The 20245-nt window shown below is 49.0% G+C and overlaps 1 protein-coding gene across 1 annotated transcript; it reads left to right on the plus strand.

The window, feature by feature from the left end:
• The first annotated feature begins 223 nt into the window (after positions 1-223).
• On the plus strand, positions 224-18694 carry LOC132835316 (uncharacterized). The gene is made up of 4 exons (XM_060854762.1): positions 224-310; positions 4985-5323; positions 10916-11257; positions 18412-18694. Exons 1-4 carry the CDS (start codon positions 238-240, stop codon positions 18498-18500), a joined length of 843 nt encoding a protein of 280 aa, XP_060710745.1. The 5' UTR covers positions 224-237; the 3' UTR covers positions 18501-18694.
• The last annotated feature ends 1551 nt before the right edge of the window (positions 18695-20245 follow it).

Here is a 20245-nt window from a genome sequence, read left to right on the forward strand (position 1 = left end):
CGTCTGGGATCTTGCTGTGCGCCCATTACCAGGAGGGGTTTTTTTGGGCATGTGAAGGAACCGAGTGTGATGGGCAGTGGGGAGGTTGGCAGCTACGGGATGTGAACCCCGATCTACGTCCTGCATGTAGCAGCAAGGTGATGGCGCTAAATGGCCTTCCCTTGAACCACAGTCCAACGGACTGATGCATAACCCGTCTGGAAATGTCTTGTTTTCAGGCTCAGAGACGTAGACAACATGAACCACATCGCCCGCTCCTGCCTTCACCTTCTGTTAATGCTCCTCTGGATGACTAACATATTCGGAATGGGTAAGAAAGACAGGGGACTGCCATAGTGTTAAAGGTTTAGATGGGGAGGAATTTCTTAAGTGTGTACAAGACAACTTTCTGATTCAGTATGTGGATGTACCTACTAGAGAAGGTGCAAAACTTGACCTACTCTTGGGAAATAAGGCAGGGCAGGTGACTGAGGTGTCAGTGGGGCAGCACTTTGGGGCCATAATTCTATTCGTTTTAAAATAGTGATGGAAAAGGGTAGACCAGATCTAAAAGTTGAAGTTCTAAATTCGAGAAAGTCCAATTTTGATGGTATTAGGCAAGAACTTTCGAAAGTTGATTGGAGGCAGATGTTCGCCGGTAAAGGGACGGCTGGAAAATGGGAAGCCTTCAGAAATGAGATGACGAGAATCCAGAGAAAGTATATTCCTGTCAGGGTGAAAGGAACGGCTGGTAGGTATAGGGAATGCTGGATGACTGAAGAAATTGAGGGTTTGGTTAAGAAAAAGAAGGAAGCATATGTCAGGTATAGACAGGGTAGATCGAGTGAATCCTGAGAAGAGTATAAAGGAAGTAGGAGTATACTTAAGAGGGAAATCAGGAGGGCAAAAAGAGATGAGATAGCTTTGGCAAATAGAATTAAGGAGGATCCAAAGGGTTTTTACAAATATATCCAGGACAAAAGGGTAACTGGGGAGAGAATACGGCCCCTCAAAGATCAGCAAGGTGGCCTTTGTGTGGAGCCGCAGAAAATGGGGGAGATACTGAATGAATATTTTGCATCAGTATTTACTGTGGTAAAGGATATGGAAGATATAGACTGTAGGGAAATAGATGGTGACATCTTGCAAAATGTCCAGATTACAGAGGAGGAAGTGCTGGATGTCTTGAAATGGGTAAAGGTGGCTAAATCCCCAGGACCTGATCAGGTGTACCCGAGAACTCTGTGGGAAGCCAGAGAAGTGATTGCTGGGCCTCTTGCTGAGATATTTGTATCATCGATAGTCACAGATGAGGTGCCTGAAGACTGGAGGTTGGCAAATGTGGTACCACTTTCTGGATTAGTGGTGCTGGGAAAGCACAGCAGTTCAGGAGGCATCAGAGGAGCAGTAAAATTGACGTTTCGGGCAAAAGCCCTTCATCAGAAATATGGTACCACTGTTTAAGAAGGGCGGTAAAGACAAGCCAGGGAACTATAGACCGGTGAGCCTGACCTTGGTGGTGGGCAAGTTGTTGGAGGGAATCCCGAGGGACAGGATGTACATGTATTTGGAAAGGCAAGGACTAATTAGGGATAGTCTACATGGCTTTGTGCGTGGGAAATCATGTCTCACAAACTTGATTGAGTTTTTTGAAGAAGTAACAAAGAGGATTGATGAGGGCAGAGCAGTAGATGTGATCTATATGGACTTCAGTAAGGCGTTCGACAAGGTTCCCCATGGGAGACTGATTAGCAAGGTTAGATCTCATGGAATAAAGGGAGAACTAGCCATTTGGATACAGAACTGGTTCAAAGGAAGAAGACAGAGGTTGGTGGTGGTGGAGGGTTGTTTTTCAGACTGGAGGCCTGTGACCAGTGGAGTGCCACAAGGATCAGTGCTGGGTCCTCTACTTTTTGTCATTTACATAAATGATTTGGATGCAAGCTTAAGAGGTACAGTTAGTAAGTTTGCAGATGACACCAAAATTGGAGGTGTAGTGGACAGCGAAGAGGGTTACCTCAGATTACAACAGGATCTGGACCAGATGGGCTAATGGGCTGAGAAGTGGCAGATGGAGTTTAATTCAGATAAATGCGAGGTGCTGCATTTTGGGAAAGCAAATTAGAGCAGGACTTATACACTTAATGGTAAGGTCCTAGGGAGTGTTGCTGAACAAAGAGACCTTGGAGTACAGGCTCTTAGCTCCTTGAAAGTGGAGTCACAGGTAGAAAGGATAATGAAGAAGGCATTTGGTATGCTTTCCTTTATTGGCCAGAGGATTGAGTACAGGGGTTGGGAGGTCATGTTGTGGCTGTACAGGACATTGGTTAGGCCACTGTTGGAATATTGCGTACAGTTCTGGTCTCCTACCTATCGGAAACATGTTGTGAAACTTGAAAGGGTTCAGGAAAGATTTACAAGTATGTTGCCAGGGTTGGAGGATTTGAGCTATAGGAGAGGCTGAACAGGCTGTGGCTGTTTTCCCTGGAGTGTCGGAGGCTGAGGGGTGACCTTATAGAGGCAAAATTATGAGGGGCATGGATAGGTAAATAGGCAAAGTCTTTTCCCTGGGGTGGGGGAGTCCAGAACTAGAGGGCATACGTTTAGGGTGAGAGGGGAAAGATATAAAAGAGACCTAAGGGGCAATGTTTTCACACAGAGGGTGGTACGTGTATGGAATGAGCTGCCAGAGGAAGTGATGGAGGCTGGTACAATTGCAACATTTAAAATGCATTTGGATGGGTATATGAATAGGAAGGGTTTGGAGGGATATGGGCCGGGTGCTGGCAGGTGGGACTAGATTGGGTTGGGATATTTGGTCAGCATGGATGTGTTGGACCGAAGGCTCTGTTTCCGTGCTGTATATCTCTATGACTCTATGACTAAGAGAGAGAGAGAGATAGAGACAGAGGGAGAGTGAGATAGACAGTGAGGGAGACAGACCGATGGAGAGAGATAGGAAGGGTAGAGAGAGAGAGAGAGACAGAGAGCAAGAGAGAGAGAGGAAGGAGAGGAAGAGAGAGAGCGAGACTGGGGTTGACTTGTAAGAGAGATTGAGAGGGAGAGGGAGAGAGAGAGAGAGAGAGAGAGAGAGATGAGGACAGGGAAAGAGAGAAGGGGAGAAATGGAGCAGGAGGATGGAGAAAGAGGGACAGAATGTGGAGAGATAGATAGGGACAGAGAGAGAATGGGAGAATCAGATTGAGAGGAGGGAGAGAGAGAGATGGAGGGAGAGAGGGAGAGTCCTCCTCTTTAGGGTTCACTGCAAGTGCTGAGGTAGCTCTACACTGTCCCCCATCAAATACTCCCAGGACAGGGACAGCATCGGCATAGATACAGAGTAAAGCTCCCACTACACTCTCTCCCCCATCAAACACCCTCCAGGACAGGGATAGTACGGGGTTAGACACAGAGTAGAGCTCCCTCTACACTGTCCACCCATTAAACACTTCTAGGACGGGACAGCATGGGGTCAGATACAGAGTAATGCTCCCTCTACACTGTCTCCCATCAAAAACTCCCAGTACAGGGACAACATGGGGTTAGATACAGAGCAAAGCTCCCTCTACAAAATGGAAGCAGGGTAAATAGCAACAGCAGAAGGTCAGTTGACCCATAGAGCTTGCTCTGCCATTTGATGTGATCACAGCTGACCCTCAAACTCAATAACCTTTTCTCACTTTGCCCGTGGAACTCTTTTTAATTCCTTCAAGAAAACACAATATTTTGGCCTATCCACTTTCTATGGCAGGATATTCCACAGTCTCCACCCTGTGGGTAAAGACCTTTCTCCTCGTCTTAGTCCCACCCCTTCTCCTTTAGACTGTGATCTCTAGGCTGCCCCCGGTCATCAGTACCAGTCTTTCTGTATTTACCCTGTCTAGTCTGGTTAGAATTTTATAGACCACTCCATCAGCACTAACCTGCCGACAGTGTGGTGCTCCCTCAGCAATGATCCTCCAACACTGCTATTCCCTCAGCACTGACCCTCTGACAGTCTGGCACTCCCTGAGCACTGACCCTCTGACAGTGTGACACTCCCTCAGCACTGACCCCCTGACAGTGCAGCACTCCCTCAGCACTGACCCCCTGACAGTGTGGCGCTCCCTCAGCACTGACCCCCTGACAGTGTGGCGCTCCCTTAGCACTGACCCCCTGACAGTGTGGCGCTCCCTCAGCACTGATCCCCTGACATTGTGGCGCTCCCTCAGCACTGACCCTCCAAAAGTGGGGCACTCCCTCAGTACTGACCCTCTGACAGTGCCCATTCCCTCAGCACTGACACTCTGACAGTGCGGCACTCCCTCAGCACTGACCCCCTGACAGTGTGGCGCTCCCTCAGCACTGACCCTCCGACAATGCAGCACTCCCTCAGTACTGACCCTCTGACAGTGCCCATTCCCTCAGCACTGACCCTCTGACAGTCCGCACTCCCTGAGCACTGACCCCCTGACAGTGCGGCACTCCCTCAGCACTGACCCTCTGACAGTGCCCATTCCCTCAGCACTGACACTCTGACAGTGCGGCGCCCCCTCAGCACTGACCCCCTGACAGTGCGGCACTCCCTCAGCACTGACCCTCTGACAGTGCCCATTCCCTCAGCACTAACACTTGACAGTGCGGCACCCCCTCAGCACTGACCCCCTGACAGTGCGGCACTCCCTCAGCACACCGTCAGCACTGACCGTCAGAAAGTGCCTGCTCCCTCAGCGCTGACCCTCCGACAGTGCCCACATCCTCAACACCGACCCTCAGAGTCTGCAATTCTTCCTCATTACAACTCCTCACACTCTTGACCCTCTGAGCGAAGAAATTCCTCCTGAGCTCAGTCTGAAGTTGGCACCCCTTTACTCTGAGATGGTGCCCTCTGGCCCTAAACTCTCCCACCAGGGGGAAACATCCCCTCAAAGTTGACCCTTAAGGAATCTGCTACTTTTCAACGAGATTGCCTGTGACCGGGGTGATGGGGAGCGGGTGTCATAATTGGAGTCACTTTGTCCCATAGGACAGGCACTGTGCGAGAATGTAGTCTCCAAGGTACAGGTTACATGTGGGAACTCTGTCGTCCTGCCGTGCCAAGCTCCTGGTGTGGCGGAGCCCACCAGCATCATCTGGCAGAAAGAATCGACTGGCGGTGACTTGGTGGTGCATGGGCAGCCAGAAGACTCCATGGGCAATCGCCAAAGTGCCTGGTACAAGAACAGGACCATGCTGCATCCCAACCATAACCTGACCCTCCAGAATGCCAAGCTGAACGACAGTGGCACCTACCTTTGTTTCGTCCGCTCGAACCCGCAGCAGAAGAGCGAGCTTTGCTCCAAGGTTTCGCTGGGCGTCATTCAAGGTAAGCAGCCTTTGTAGAATAGAAATGTAGAAATAGGAGTAGGAGGAGGCCATTTGGCCCCTCGAGCTGGCTCTGCCATTCAATAGGATCTTGGCTGAACGTTGAGCTCAGTTGCATACAGTGTGGAAACAGGCCCTTCGGCCCAACCAGTCCACACTAACCCTCCGAAGAGAAACCCATCCAGACCCATTTCCCTCTGACTAATGCACCTAGCACTATGAGCAATTTAGCATGGCCAATTCACCTGACCTGCACATCTTTGGGGTGTGGGAGGAAACTGGAGCACCCGGAGGAAACCCACGCAGACAAGGGGAGAATGTGCAAACTCCACACAGACAGTCACCCAAGGCTGGAATCGAACCTGGGATGCTGATGCTGTGAGGCAGCAGTGCTAACCACTGTGCCACCAAGCCACCTCCCTACTCTTGCCCCACTGCGGGTGGCATTGTGGCTCAGTGCTTAGCCCTGCTGCCTCACAGCGCCAGGGACCCCAATTTGATTCCAGCCTCGGGTGACTGTCTATGTGGAGTTTACACGTTCCCTTGGTATCTGCGTGGGTTTCCTCTGGGTGCTCTGGTTTCCTTCTGTCATGTGCAGTGTAGGGTGGATTGGCCATGCTAAATTGCCCATAGTGTGCAGGTTAGGTGTATTAATCAGGGGTAAATGTAGATTAATAGGGGAGTAGGACTGGGTGGCTTATTCTTTGGAGGTTCATTGTAGACTTGTTGGGCCTAATGGCCTATTTCCACAGTGTAGGGATACTTTTGCTCCCATCGACTTCTCCCTCTATCTTGAAAACATAATGTTTTGGCCTGAACCACATTCTGTGACAGACAATTCCACAAACTCCCCACTCTCTGGGTGAAGACATTTCTCCTCATCTCAGTCCTAACTTGTTTACCCCTCATCTCTCAACATAACCTGTCCACCACTATCAGGACTATCCTTTCTGCCCCCTGCCTGTTGGAATTTTTAAGGCTTCTATGACACTTCCCCCCTCAATTCTTCTGAACTCCAGGGAATACAATCCTAACCCAGTCCATCCGTCCTTCTGCCAGTATAGAATCCCTATGAATGTTGACAAATCCCTGGAACCTGATCAAGTGTATCCCCTGGACATACTGGGAAGCTTGGGAAGAGATTGCGGGGCTCCTAGCAGAGATAGTTGTATCATTGACAACCATGCGTGGGGTGCTAGAGGGTGGCTAATGTGGTGCCATCATTTCAGAAATGCCAGAGAACTATAGACAGTTGAGCCTGACATCAGAGGTGGGTAATTTGTTGGAGGGCTTTGTGAGGGACAGAATCGACATTTGGAAAGGTAAGGACTAATTAGGGATGGTCAGCATGGCTTTGTGCGTGGGAAGTAACATGATTTGAGTTTTTTTGAAGAAGTGAGCAAATTGGTGAAGGCAGAGTGGTGGAAACGGGCGTTAGAAAAGCCTTCTAGGAGAAAGTGAGGACTGCAGATGCTGGGGATCAGAGGTTAAAAATGCATTGCTGGAAAAGCGCAGCAGGTCAGGCAGCATCAAAAGAGACGGAGAATCGACGTTTCGGGCATAAGCCTGAAGAAGGGCTTATGCCCGAAACGTCGATTCTCCTTCCTCGTTGATGCTGCCTGACCTGTTGGAAAGGCCTTCGACAGGATACCACATGGTAGACTTGTTAGCAAGGATCAGTCACGGGGATCGGGGGAGGGCCAGCCAATTGACTTGGCTTGATGGCAGGAGATAGGAGGCTTGTTTTTCAGACTGGAGGCCTGCGGTGTGTCGCAAGAATCAGTTCTGGGTCCACTGTCGTTTGCCATTTACCGAAACAATTTCAATGAGAATATAAGAGGCATGGTTAGTCATTTTGCGGATGACACCAAAGTTGGCGGCAGAGTGGATGGTGAAGAAGTTTTTCTAAGAGTACAACGGAATCTTGATCAACTAGGGCAATGGGCTGAGAAATGGCAAATGGAGTTTACTTTCGATAAAAGGATGTATAACTACAAGTTGAGGGGTAATAGACTTTAAGACAGATGTCAGAGGCAAGTTCTTCACTCAGAGAGTGGTAAGGGCGTGGAATGCCCTACCTGCCAATGTAGTTACCTCAGCCACATTAGAGAGATTTAAACAATCCTTGGATAAGCACATGGATGATGATGGGATAATGTAGGGGGACAAGCTGAGAATAGTTCACAGGTCGGCGCAACATGGAGGGCCGAAGGGCCTGTTCTGCGCTGTATTGTTCTATGTTCTATGTTTTAAATGTGTGGTGTTACATATTGGTAGGACAAATCTGGTCAGGACTTACACTGTTAACGGTGGATCCCTGGGGAGTGCTATTGAACAGAGAGAGACCTGAGGTGCTGACACACAATTCCTTGAAAGTGGCATCAAAAGTAGACAGGGTGGCGAAACAGAAATTTGCCTTCATTGGTCAGAGCTTTGAGTATAGGAGTTGGGACGTCATGTTATGGCTTTACAAGGTGTTAGTGAGGTCAGATTTGGAGTACTGCATGAAATTCTGGTTGCCTGCTACAGCACCGTTGTGCTACTGAGATTTATAAAGCTCTGGTTAGGCCCCATTTGGAGTACTGTGTCCAGTTTTGGTCCCCACACCTCAGGAAGGACATACTGGCACTGAAACGTGTCCAGCGGAGATTCACACGGATGATCCCTGGAATGGTTGGTCTAACATACGAGGAACGGCTGAGAATCCTGGGATTGTATTCATTGGAGTTTAGAAGATTAAGGGGAGACTTAATAGAAACTTACAAGATAATACATGGCTTGGAAAGGGTGGACGCTCGGAAATTTTTTCCGTTAGGCGAGGAGACTAGGACCCGTGGACACAGCCTTAAAATTAGAGGGGGTCAATTCAGAACAGAAATGCGGAGACATTTCTTCAGCCAGAGAATGGTGGGCCTGTGGAATTCATTGCCGCAGAGTGCAGTGGAGGCCGGGACGCTAAATGTCTTCAAGGCAGAGATTGATAGATTCTTGATGTCTCGAGGACTTAAGAGCTACGGGGAGAATGCGGGTAAGTGGAGTTGAAATGTCCATCAGCCATGATTGAATGGCGGAGTGGACTCGATGGGCCGAATGGCCTTACTTTCACTCCTATGTCTTATGGTCTTATAGGAAGGATGTTATTAAACTGGAAAGGGTGCAAAAAAGATATGTATGGATGTTACTGAGAATGGAGGGTTTGGGCAATATGGAGAGACTGGATAGGCTGGGACTTTTTTTTTCCATGGAGCATAGAAGGCTGAGGGGGCGACCTTATAGAAGTTTATAAAATCACGGATAGGACAAATAGCCAAGATCTTTTCCCCCAGGGTGGGGAGTCCAAAACTAGAAGGCAGTGGCATAGGGTGAGAGGGGAAAGATTTAAAAGGGACCTGACAGACAAAAATCAATGAGGAGAAAGTGAGGACTGCAGATGCTGGAGATCAGAGCCGAAAATGTGTTGCTGAAAAAGCGCAGCAGGTCAGGCAGCATCCAGGGAACAGGAGATTCGACCTTTTGGGCATAAGCCCTTCTTCAGGAATTCCTGAAGAAGGGCTTATGCCCGAAACATCAAATCTCCTGTTCCCTGGATGCTGCCTGACCTGCTGTGCTTTTTCAGCAACACATTTTCAGGCAAAGATCATTCACAGGGGACTGGGGAGAGCTAGCCAATTCAATACTGACTTGGCTTGATGGTAGGAGACAGGAAGCTTGTTTTTCAGACTGGAGGCCTGTGACCAGCAGTGTGTTGCAAGAATCAGCACTGTCGTTTGCCATTTATCGAAACAATCATAAATTGTTTAGACAAATTTATCTAAATTTATAGTGGGTGGTGTGTGCATGGAATGAGCTGCCAGAGGAAATGCTGGAGTCTGGTACAATTACAATATTTAAAAGGCATTTGAATGGATACATGAGTAGGAAAGTTTTTAGCGGGGTGTAGGCCGAACACAGGCAAATGGGACTAGTTCAGTTTGGTGAACCAGGTCAGCATGGACAAGTTGGGCTGAAGGGTCTGTGCCAAAGGGTTCGGTCCTTGGATTCTCCAGCTATTTACAATCCACATTACCAACGTGAATACAGGGATAGAAGACTGTACGGCCAAATTTGCAGACGACACTAAAATAGGCAGGATAGTAAATTGCAATGAGGAAATAAGAATCTTACAAATGTGTATAGATTGGTTGGGAGAGTGGGCGGAAATGTGGCAGATGGAGTGTAACGTGGATAAGTGTGAGGTCGTGCATTTCGGTTGGTTAAATGGGAAGATGACCTATTATCTATTTCCTTTTTGTTTTTATTTTCTTAACTGCGATAGTGCTTATTTTTTCCCCAGCATCCATGGTGTGTGTGTGCAGGTGTGAGACACAGTGAAAGACACAAAGTGTACAAATCTTTATTCAATTTCCACCACCAGGAAAATAGGAAAAACACCCAAGGGGCCTGTGATAGGCAGTGCCCTAAGGAAACCTGTGGGGAGAATGTGCAAGCTCTACAGAAGCAGTCACCAGAGGTCTGGAATTGAACCTGGGACCCTGGTGCTATGAGGCAGTAGCGCAAACCACTGAGCCACCAGGCTACCCCATGACCTATTATCTAAATGAGGAGAGACTTAAGGGTGGTCAGGTGCAGAGGTTTCTGGGTGTCTTTGTTCATGAGTCCCAGAAAACTAGCATGCAGCTAAGCAGATAATAAAGAAAATGAATTGCTTTTACAGCTAAAAGAATAGAATATAAAGGTAAGGAAGGATTGTTGCAACTGTACAAGCAACTGGCGAGACCACACCTGGAGTATTGTACACAGTTTCGGTCTTTTTGTTTGAGGAAAGATGCAGTGGCATTGGAGGCATTTCGGAGGAGGTTCATTGGATTGATCCCGGAGATGAAGGGTTTGTCGTATGGAGAGAGATTGAACAGCCCAGGTTCAATTGAATAATGCTCTATGTGATTTAGAAGTATAAACGGAGATCAAATTGAGATATTCGAGATGATGAAAGGTGTGGATAAAGTAGATGTGGAGTGAATGCTTCCTCTTGTGGGGGCATTCTGAGTCGAGAGGTCATAGTCTTAGGATAAAGGGGAAGCAAATTTAAAACAGAGTTAGGGAGAAGCGAGTTCTCCCAAAGGATTGTGAATCTGTGTAATTCGCTACCCCAAAGTGCAGTGGGTGCTGGGACAGCGAGTAAATTTAAGGAGGAATTTGACAGGTTTCTAATGGGTAATGTGTCGAAGAGATAGGGGGAGAAGGTAGGAAAATGAGGGTGAGGAGTGAATCAGCCGTGATGGAATGGCTGAGCAGACTTGATGGGCTGAATGGCCTAATTCCATTCCTATATCTTATGAATTTATGTATGATTCTTTGACAGGAGGTAAGGAACACAATGGGAGGAATATCTTTGGGATTCTCCCTCCCAGAGGCTCCATTGGCAGATTGATCTGAATGAATGGGGGGACGTGGGAGCCCAGGATTGACCCATGTCAGGAATAAAAATGGCGGAGGGAGATGGATAGTCCTCCCATCTATTCTCTTCTGCTTCCCACACGTGGATGTATTGAGTCCCTCCTGCTGTGACGCTGTTGTTCTCCTGTCTTTGCAGAAGCCGATGTTTTCTGGGCAGTGCACTCCGAGGTCAGAGCGAAACATGGGGAAGAGCTGAGTTTTCACTGGGGCTTGAACCTGCACTGTATCACCACTGAGGATCTGGGAGTGAACTGCGGGATCCTCAACTCGACCGAGCAGCGCCGCTTCGAGCTGCGGAGAGTGGGGGCAGCCGGAGGAGCCCGCTCCGAGCTCCCCGTCCTGATCCTGGAAGAGGCCGGCGGGTTGGCCAGCTTCCGCGTGCCGGGCTTCTCCTTCGGGAGGCCAGGGGGTGCCATCGAGTGTTGCCTGGACAACGGCAGGAAGGAGGTGTGCGCCCGCGCCAAGGTCAACATCATGGGTACGTTTGATCGGAGCGCCTGTGCGATCAGCCCTGTCCCCTCCCCACCCCCACCCCCAACTGCGCCATCATTTGCCAACAGAGGCCAATTGGCCCGTCAACTCCCAGGCTGTCCCCCTACTGAGCAACCTAGTCAGTCCCCTTCCCCCCACCGTGTCCCTTCCCTTCTCAAACTCCATCACGTTCACTTCCATAGTCCTCCAACCAGCCTCACTTCCAGGCCATGATTTCTCGCTGATTGAAAGTTCTTCTCTGTATCTCCATTGCAGCCCTTCCTCTGAATTCAGTAATCAGCATTTTATTTTCTCTGCTATACCTTTGCAAGGTCGTAATCTTGGCCAGGCCTCAATCAAATCTCCCCTTGGCCCCTTTTTCCCTGAGGAGACCAACCCTAGTGTCTCTGATGTATGATCAGAATCCCCAATTTCCTGAACTGATCCAGGTAAATCTCCTCCACCCATGCGGCTTTGAAGGATCTTCCAGTCCACCTTGAGTGAACTGGGGGGCAATACATTCTGGAGCACCCCAGCCCCCACCCCCTCCCTCTCTCCAGCCATTCAACACTTCTCCACTTAGAGTCATAGATTCATATAGTTGTACAGCATGGAAACAGAGCCTTCGGTCCAACCCATCCATGCCGACCAGATATCCCAACCCAATCTAAGTCCACCTGCCAGCACCTGGCCCATATTCCTCCAAACCCTTCCTATTCATATACCCATCCAAATGACTCTTAAATGTTGCAATTGTACCAGCCTCCACCACTTCCTATGGCAGCTCATGCCATACCCGTACCACCCTTTGTGTGAAAAAGTTGCCCCGTAGGTCTCTTACATCTTTCCCCTCTCACCCTAAGCCTATGCCCTCTAGTTCTGGACTCCCCAACCCCAGGGAAAAGACTTTGCCTGTTTACCCGATCCATGCCCCTCATAATTTTGTAAATCTCTATAAAGTCTCCCCTCAGCCTCCAGGGAAAGCAGCCCCAGCCTGTTCAGCCTTATTAGTTCATGTCTAAATGCAACTAGCTCTGGACGATATCCAGGTTTGGGTGGACAAGTGGCAGAGAACATTCACGTCACACAAATGCCAGGTTGTGACCATCCCCAACAAGAGAGATTCGAACCATCAGCCCATGCCATCAATGGTGTTGCCATCAATGAAACCTCCCCAATATCAACATCCTGGGGGCTACCGTTGCCCAGAAACTGCACACAGTGGCTACAAAGGAGAAAGTGAGGGCTGCAGATCAGAGTCGAGAGCATGGCGCTGGAAGAGCACAGCAGGTCAGGCAGCATCCCAGGAGCAGGAGAATCGATGATTCAGGATTCCTGATGAAGGACTTCTGCCCGAAACGTTGATTCTCCTGTTCCTTGATGCTGTCTGACCTGCTGTGGCTTTCCAGCACCACACTCTCCACAGCGGCTACAAATGCAAGTTAGGATACTGCCGCGAGTAGGTCACCTCCTGACTCCCTGAAGCCTGTCCACCATCGACAAGGCACAACTCAGGAGGGTGAGGGGGAATACTCCCCACTTGCCCCGGATGGTGGGCAGCTCCAACAACACTCAAGAAGCTCGACACCATCCAGGGACAAAGCAGCCCCCACTCGATTGGCATCACATCCACAAGCATCCCCTCCCTCCACCATCAACGCTCAGTCGCAGCAGTGTGTACCATCTACAAGATGCGCTGCAGAAACTCACCAAAGATCCTCAGACAGCACCTTCCAAACCTATGGTCACTTCCATCGAGAAGGACAGGAGCAGCAGATACTTGGGAACACCACCCCCTGCAAGTTCCCCTCTGAGCCCCTCACCATCCCAACTTATCATAGATAAGGTCCATCAAAAAGGCCCTTTGGCTCATCGTCTGCACTGACAATAACCGCCACTAAAAGTGCACTCATCCCAATTTCCTGCACTTGTCCCATACCTTTGAATGTTGTGATATTTGAAGAAAGTACTCTTCCAAATATTTTTTCGTTACCTTCCTAGGCAATGCATTCCGGATTCCCACCACCCACTGAGTGAAAAGGTGCTTTCCCCAAATCCCCTCTGAATCTCCTGACCCTTACCTTAAAAATGCTCATGATTGGCTCCTCAACCAAGGGGAACTGCTGCTCTCTATTCACTCTGTCCATACCCCTCATAATCTTACACACCTCAATCATGTCTCCCCCTCAGTTTTCTCTGCTCTAGAGAAAGCAACCCAAGCCTATCTAGTCTCTCCTTGTAGCTCAATGTCTCCATCCCAGGCAAAATCCTGGTGAACCTCCTCTGTAAGCCGTCTAGTGCTATCCCATCCTTTCTGTCCTGAGGTGACCAGAACTGCACACAGTCCTCCAACTGTGGCCTAACCAACACTCTGTATATTACCTCCTTACTCCTTATACTCTATGCCACAACTGAGCATAGCAAATGTCCCATACGTCTTCTTAACTATCTGACTCACGTGCTCTGCTGTCTTCAGGGATCTGTGAATAATTACCCCAAGAGCCCTCTATTCCGACCCACTATCCTACCCTTCATTAAATACTCCATCATCTTGCTTCTTTGTCCAAAGTGCACCACCACGCACTTAGAGTCATAGTCATAGAGATGTACAGCCTCTTTGGTCCAACCCGTCCATGCCAACCAGATATCCCAACACAATCTAGTCCCACCTGCCAGCACCCGGCCCATATTCTTCCAAACCTTTCCTATTCATATACCCATCCAAATGCCTCTTAAATGTTGCAATTGTATCAGCCTCCACCACTTCCTCTGGCAGCTCATTCCACACACATACCATCCTCTGCCTGAAAAAGTTGCCTCTTAGGTCTTTTTTATATCTTTCCCCTCTCACCCTAAACCTATGCCCTCTAGTTCTGGACTCCCCGATCCCAGGGAAAAGACTTTGCCTATTTATCCCATCATGCCCCTCATACTTTTGTAAACCTCTATAAGGTCACCCCTCAGCCTCCGACGCTCCAGGGAAAACAGCCCCAGCCTTTTCAGCCTCTCCGTGTAGCTCAAATTCTCTAACCCTGGCAACATTATCAGTCTTAAATACCATCTGCCACCGGTCTGCCCATTTGACTGACCCATCCATGTCTTCCTCTAATCTACAACCATCTTCTTTGCTTTTCACCATTTTGCCAATCTTGGTGCCATCTGTAGATTTGCTTAATAGTCTCCCCACATTTTCATCCATATCATTTATGTCTATATATCGGCCAAAATCCTGAAACTCCCTCCCTAACGGATGCTGCGTCTGGTGTGTGGGTTTTATGACTTTAGAGTTTCACTTGGCCAGTGTACCCAGCATCCCTTGCTGTTTGGCCCTGTGTTAGGGACCCCTACACCACACGGGACTGCAGCGGTTCAAGAAGGCAGATCACCCCCGCCTTCTCAAGGGGAAATTAGGGACTGGGCGACAAAACCTGGAATTGAAAATCTAATGATAATCATTACTGACTGTTGGGAAAAAAAACACACAAAGTGGGGCAGAGGGGTCTGGAACTCTCTTCAACAAACAACAGTGGATCAGTTGTTAATTTTAAATCTGAGATAGATAAAGTTTTGTTTAACAAAAGGTGTGAAGGCATCTGGGCCAAAGGCAGGTACAGGGAGTAAGGCTATGACCAGTGAGTGGCGGAACAGGCTCAAGGGGCTGAATGGCCTATTCCTGTTCCGTTTGCCTGCAACCTGTGTGTACATAAAAAAGTAAGAAGAGTGGGGGAGTTCAGAGACACGGTGGCAATGACTGGGGGATTAGCAGAGAGAATGAGCAGATGTTATCGTAATGTTAACCATTCCCCCATTGAAAGCACTGGCACCATATGCCATTGAGGTGGACCAATGATTCAGGGAGGGTTGATAAAGATGTGCAGGTTAGGGTGAATTGGCCACGCTAAATTGTTCAGGGATGTGTGGGTTAGGTGCATTAGGCGAAAGTGAGGACTGCGGTTGCTGGAGATTAGAGCCAAGATTAGAGTGGTGCTGGAAAAGCACAGCAGGTCAGGCAGCATCTGAGGAGCAGGTAAAATCAACGTTTCAGGCAGGTGTCCTTCATCAGAAAGTTGAATTAGATTAGATTACTTTTTTTTTAAGGTTAGATTACTTACAGTGTGGATGCAGGCCCTTCGGCCCAACAAGTCCACACTGACCCGCTGAAGAGCAACCCACCCAGATCCATTGCGCTATATTTACCCCTTCACCTAACCTGCACATTTTTTGGACGGTGGGAGGAAGCCGGAGCACCCGAAGGGAGCTCACAGAGGCACGGAGAGAATGTGCAAACTCCACACAGACAGTTGCCTGAGGTGGGAATTGAACCCAGGTCCCCACTGCTGTGAGGTAGCAGTGCTAACCTCTGTGCCACCGTGCTGCCCATAGTCAGGGGTAAATGGCTAATGCAGTAATGAGGTAGGGGAGTGGTTCTGGGAGGGTTACTGTTCGGAGGGTTAGTGTGGGCTGTTGGGCTGAATGGCCTGTTTCAACACTGAGGTGTTTTATGATTCTATGAACACACTGTGTCTGTGTGAGCCTGACTCTGCCCACTCATTCTTTTTTTTTGTCTTTAAAAGCTCCAAAGCTATTTACTTTGCTTTCTATGGTGCAGACATCTCATCACCAGATTTACAGCAGCCCTGTTCAGGAGGAAAATGACAGGACCAATCCTTCCTCAAGACACTTCTTGTCATTCAGCTTTTTGAGAAAGTAACCGAAAAGATAGATGAGGGCAGAGCGGTAGATATTGGTCACTTGGACTTCAGTAAAGCCTTCAACACGCTTCTGCACCGTCAACCAATTCGAAAGCTAGATCACATGGGATTCAGGATGTGTTTGACTATTGGATACAGAATTGGCTCGATAATAAGAGACAGAGGATAGTGGTGGAGGATTGTGTTCCAGTCTGGAGACCTGGTACCAATAGTGTGCCACAGAGATTGGTGCTGGGTCCATCTCTGTTTGTCATTTAAATTGAATAGAATTGAACCCTAATGGAGTGAAAACAGGCCAATTGGCCTAACAAGTCCACACCGACCCACCGAAGGGTAGCCCACCCTAACCCATTCCACTACCCTATTACTCTACATTTACATCTGACTAATGCGCCTAACCTACACATCCCTGAACACTACAGGCAACTTAGCACGGCCTATTCACCTAACCTGCACATCTTTGGACTGTGGGAGGAAACTGGAGCGCCTGAAGGAAACGCATGCAGACATAGAGAGAATGTGCAAACTCCACACACAGACAGTCGCCCGAGACTGGAATCGAACCTGGGTCCTTGATGCTGTGAGGCAGCAGTGCTAACTAACCACTGAGCCACCCTGCCGCCCTACGTGATGCCTCACCTACATTGTGTGCGACTGCAATGTGACATCCCAACTCCTACACTCAAAAGTCAGAGTAACAAAGGCAAGCGTGCTAAACATCTTCTTAAACCACCCTGTCTACATGTGAGGCAACATCAAAGAATCATGTACCTAAACCCCTAGGTCCCTCTCTGTTCTACAACACTACCCAGGGCCCTACTTTTAATCGTACAAGCCCTCCCCTCGTTTGTTTTACCAAAATGCAACACCTTGCATTTATCCAAATTAAACTCCATCTGCCACTCTGCCCATTGACACAAACGATCAAGATCTCTTTGTAATCTTAAATAATCTTCCTCCTTGTTCAGCAATGTTGGTGTCACTCACAAAGTTACTAACCGTGCCTTCTATTTTGGTCAAATCAAGGACAGGGCTTGTACAATTCAAACGAGGACCCTGGCTAGTGTTGTAGAATAGAGAGATCAAGGGGTTCAGGTACATCATTCTTTGATGTTTGCATCATATGTAGACAGGGTGATTCAGAAGGCGTTTAGCACACTTGCCTTCATTACTCAGAATTTTGAGTGTGGGAGGTGGGATGTTATGTTGCAGTTGTACAAGATGCTGGTGAGGCGTCTTCTGAAGCCTCAGTGTTGTAGGAAGGATATTGGAGAAGGTTCAGAAGAGATTTACCAGGATGTCGCTGGTTATAAGGAGAGGCTAGACAGGCTGGGATTTTGTTTTTCACTGGAACATAGGAGATGACCTCACAGAGATTTATAAAATCAGAAGGGGTATAGGTAAGGTGAATGCCAGGTATATTTTCCTTAGGCTGGAGAATTTCAAGACGAGGGTGAAAGATTTAAAAAGGACATGGGGGAAAACGTTTTACACACAGATTGGTTCGTGTGTGGAGTGAACTTCTTGAGGAAGTGGGGGATGCGGGTACAACGTTTAAAAGGCACTTGGATAGGTTTGTGAACGGGAAAGGTTTGGAGGGGTATGGGCCAGGAGCAGGCAGGTGGGGTCGAGTTTAGTTTGGGGTTTTGGTCTGCACGGACTGGTTGGGCCGAAGGGTCTGTTTCCGTGCTGTGGGACTGTATGACACAGTCCCCACTGTGGGGGGACAGGAACAGAGATGAAGAGAAATGTGTTCATCCAGGCGGTGAGGATTAGAATAGCACAGCACAGCACAGAATCAGGCCCTTCAGCCCATGATATTGTCCCAAACATGACGCCAAATTAAACTAATCCCTTCTGCCTGCTCCTGGCTTTTATCCCACCAAATATTTCCCTTTCATCTACTGATTTTATTACAGCATAGATAACTTACAGTGTGGAAACAGGCCCTTCGGCCCAACAAGTCCACATCGACCCGCCGAAGCGCAACCCACCCATACCCCTACATTTACCCCCTACCTAACACTACGGGCAATTTAGCATGGCCAATTCACCTGACCCGCACATCTTTGGGCTGTGGGAGGAAACCCACGCAGACACGGGGAGAACGTGCAAACTCCACACAGTCAGTCGACTGAGGTGGGAATTGAACCCGGGTCTCTGGCGCTGTGAGGTAGCAGTGCTAACCACTGTGCCACCGTGCCGCCCATCTACTGATCCAAACATCTTTTAAACATTGTAACTGTACTCGCTCCTCTGGAAGTTCATTCCACACACAAACGTGGTCCAGATCCCTCTATTCCTCACATATTCATGTGCTGATCTAAAAGCCCCTGAGATGCCCCTATTGTATCTGCCTCTATCACCACCCCTGGCAGCACATTCCAGACTCCTACCACTCCAGAATGTTCTCTGCCTGCTCTGATCTCTTGCGTTCTTATACCGACAGGGTCCACAAACAACACTGGCTCAACACACCGGGGACGCCATCAACTCTTAACCTTGTTGCTGCTGACCTTCGTCATGGTTGTTTTGTGAAAATAAGGGGCTTTTTCAGCAGAACTGGTGATAGCTGAGCACAGATGAGGATGCAAATCTGCTTCCCCAACTGTCAGAGAGAGAGGAAGCAGCCTCTGCCTTCTCTTACAAGTCAGATGTTTACAGCGCAGGAAGACGTCAGTCAATCCTTCCACAAAGACACTCAAGTCAGTTTCCAGTTCTGGGCCCGTTCGGAGGAGGTTGATCATCACCATGTTGTCGAAATAAAGGTTTCAGGTTTTAACTGATTCTGACACGGCTCCGTGCCACACATGCACTGCATCTCGGGAGTCCTGAAGACGGGTCAATACCAGAAACGTTGACTTCCCCACCTCCTGATGCTGCCTGGCTTGCTGTGTTCTTCCAGCCTCCTGCCTGTCCACCTTGGATCCCAGCATCTACACGGTTTTTTTTTCTGTCTCGGGGAAAGCAGAAGGTTGGCTGGAGGAACTCCAGCTGAAGTCTAGGAGCAACACCAAGAGAAGGAACAGATACCGCAGATCTTGGAAGTTTCATAGAGTCCCTATAGTGTAGAAACAGGCCCTTCAGCCCAACAAGTCCATACTGACCCTCTGAAGAGAATCCCACCCAGACCCGTTGCCCTGTTACTCTACATTTACCCCTGACTAATGCACCTAACCCACACATCCCTGGACACTATGGGCACTTTAGCATAGCCAATCCACTCTAATGTGTGGGTATATGAATAGAAGGGATATGGGCTGGGTGGTGGCAGGTGGGACTAGATTGGGTTGGGATATCTGGTCAGCATGGACAAGTTGGACTGAAGGGTCTGTTTCTGTGTTGTACATCTCTGTGACTATAACCTACACATTCATAGACACTAATGCATAGCCAATCCACCACAACCTGCACACTATAGCAGAGTCAATTCACCCTAACCTGCACATCTTTGGATTGTGAGAGGAAACTGGAGCACCCAGAGGAAATCCACGCAGACACGGGGAGAATGTGAAACTCCACAGACAAATACCCCGAGGTTGGAATCGAACCCAGGTCCCTGACGCTGTGAGGCAACAGTGCTAACCACAGAGCCACCATGCCGTCCCACGCTGGGCAGATTGTCCTTGCCCTCAGGGTCTTCTTGCCTCTCGCGACATTTTCTGCCATTTCAGCTACTCCTGCTTCAGAGTCGCAGGTTCGAACCCCGCTCTGTGGCAGAGCTTGGGAGTGGTGGGGAATGGGGGTGTGAGAAGGTAAACTTGATTGATTGATTGTCACGCGTACCAAAGTACAGTGACAAGAATTGTTTACAAGCAGACCACAGTGAGCAAGGGATGCACAGATGAAATACACTCAGACAGAGGCACACAGGGCATTCCCTGGGCAAGATCAACTTGGCTCAGAGGAACATGGGAAAATGTCAAGGATGGACAAGGGAATTAACGCCCCCCCCGCCAATAGCCATCTTTCTCCAGAGGGAGGGAGGGAGAGCGCAAGAGTTGACGATCTGGCCATTGTCACATTACTCCTCTGTGGGATCTTGCTGTGCTGATGACGACGGTTCCCAGTGCCGCGGCAGTGCCAAGACTTCGGAGCTGGTTCCTGACTCTTTCTGGAGCATAGGGCCCGGAATTAAAACCCAACCTGATGGCGACTGCGCCGTCGATGTCCGTAAAAGTCGCCCCCCCACCCCACCTTCTGGCCCTCCCATTCAGTAGGGAAATCCACCCTCCCTCACCTGCTCGGGACCTACACGTGACTCCAGACCTGAAGGCGTTAAC

Source organism: Hemiscyllium ocellatum, chromosome 44 (genome assembly GCF_020745735.1).
Source record: "Hemiscyllium ocellatum isolate sHemOce1 chromosome 44, sHemOce1.pat.X.cur, whole genome shotgun sequence".
NCBI lineage: Eukaryota > Metazoa > Chordata > Chondrichthyes > Orectolobiformes > Hemiscylliidae > Hemiscyllium > Hemiscyllium ocellatum.

What these genes read in the sequence shown, in the direction of transcription:
- LOC132835316 (XM_060854762.1), top strand. Translation starts at nt 238, where the DNA reads ATGAACCACATCGCCCGCTCCTGCCTTCACCTTCTGTTAATGCTCCTC. An exon ending in GACTAACATATTCGGAATGG is followed by an intron (nt 311 to 4,984) that starts GTAAGAAAGACA and finishes TTTGTCCCATAG; the next exon opens with GACAGGCACTGTGCGAGAAT. An exon ending in CGCCAAGGTCAACATCATGG is followed by an intron (nt 11,258 to 18,411) that starts GTACGTTTGATC and finishes TTATACCGACAG; the next exon opens with GGTCCACAAACAACACTGGC.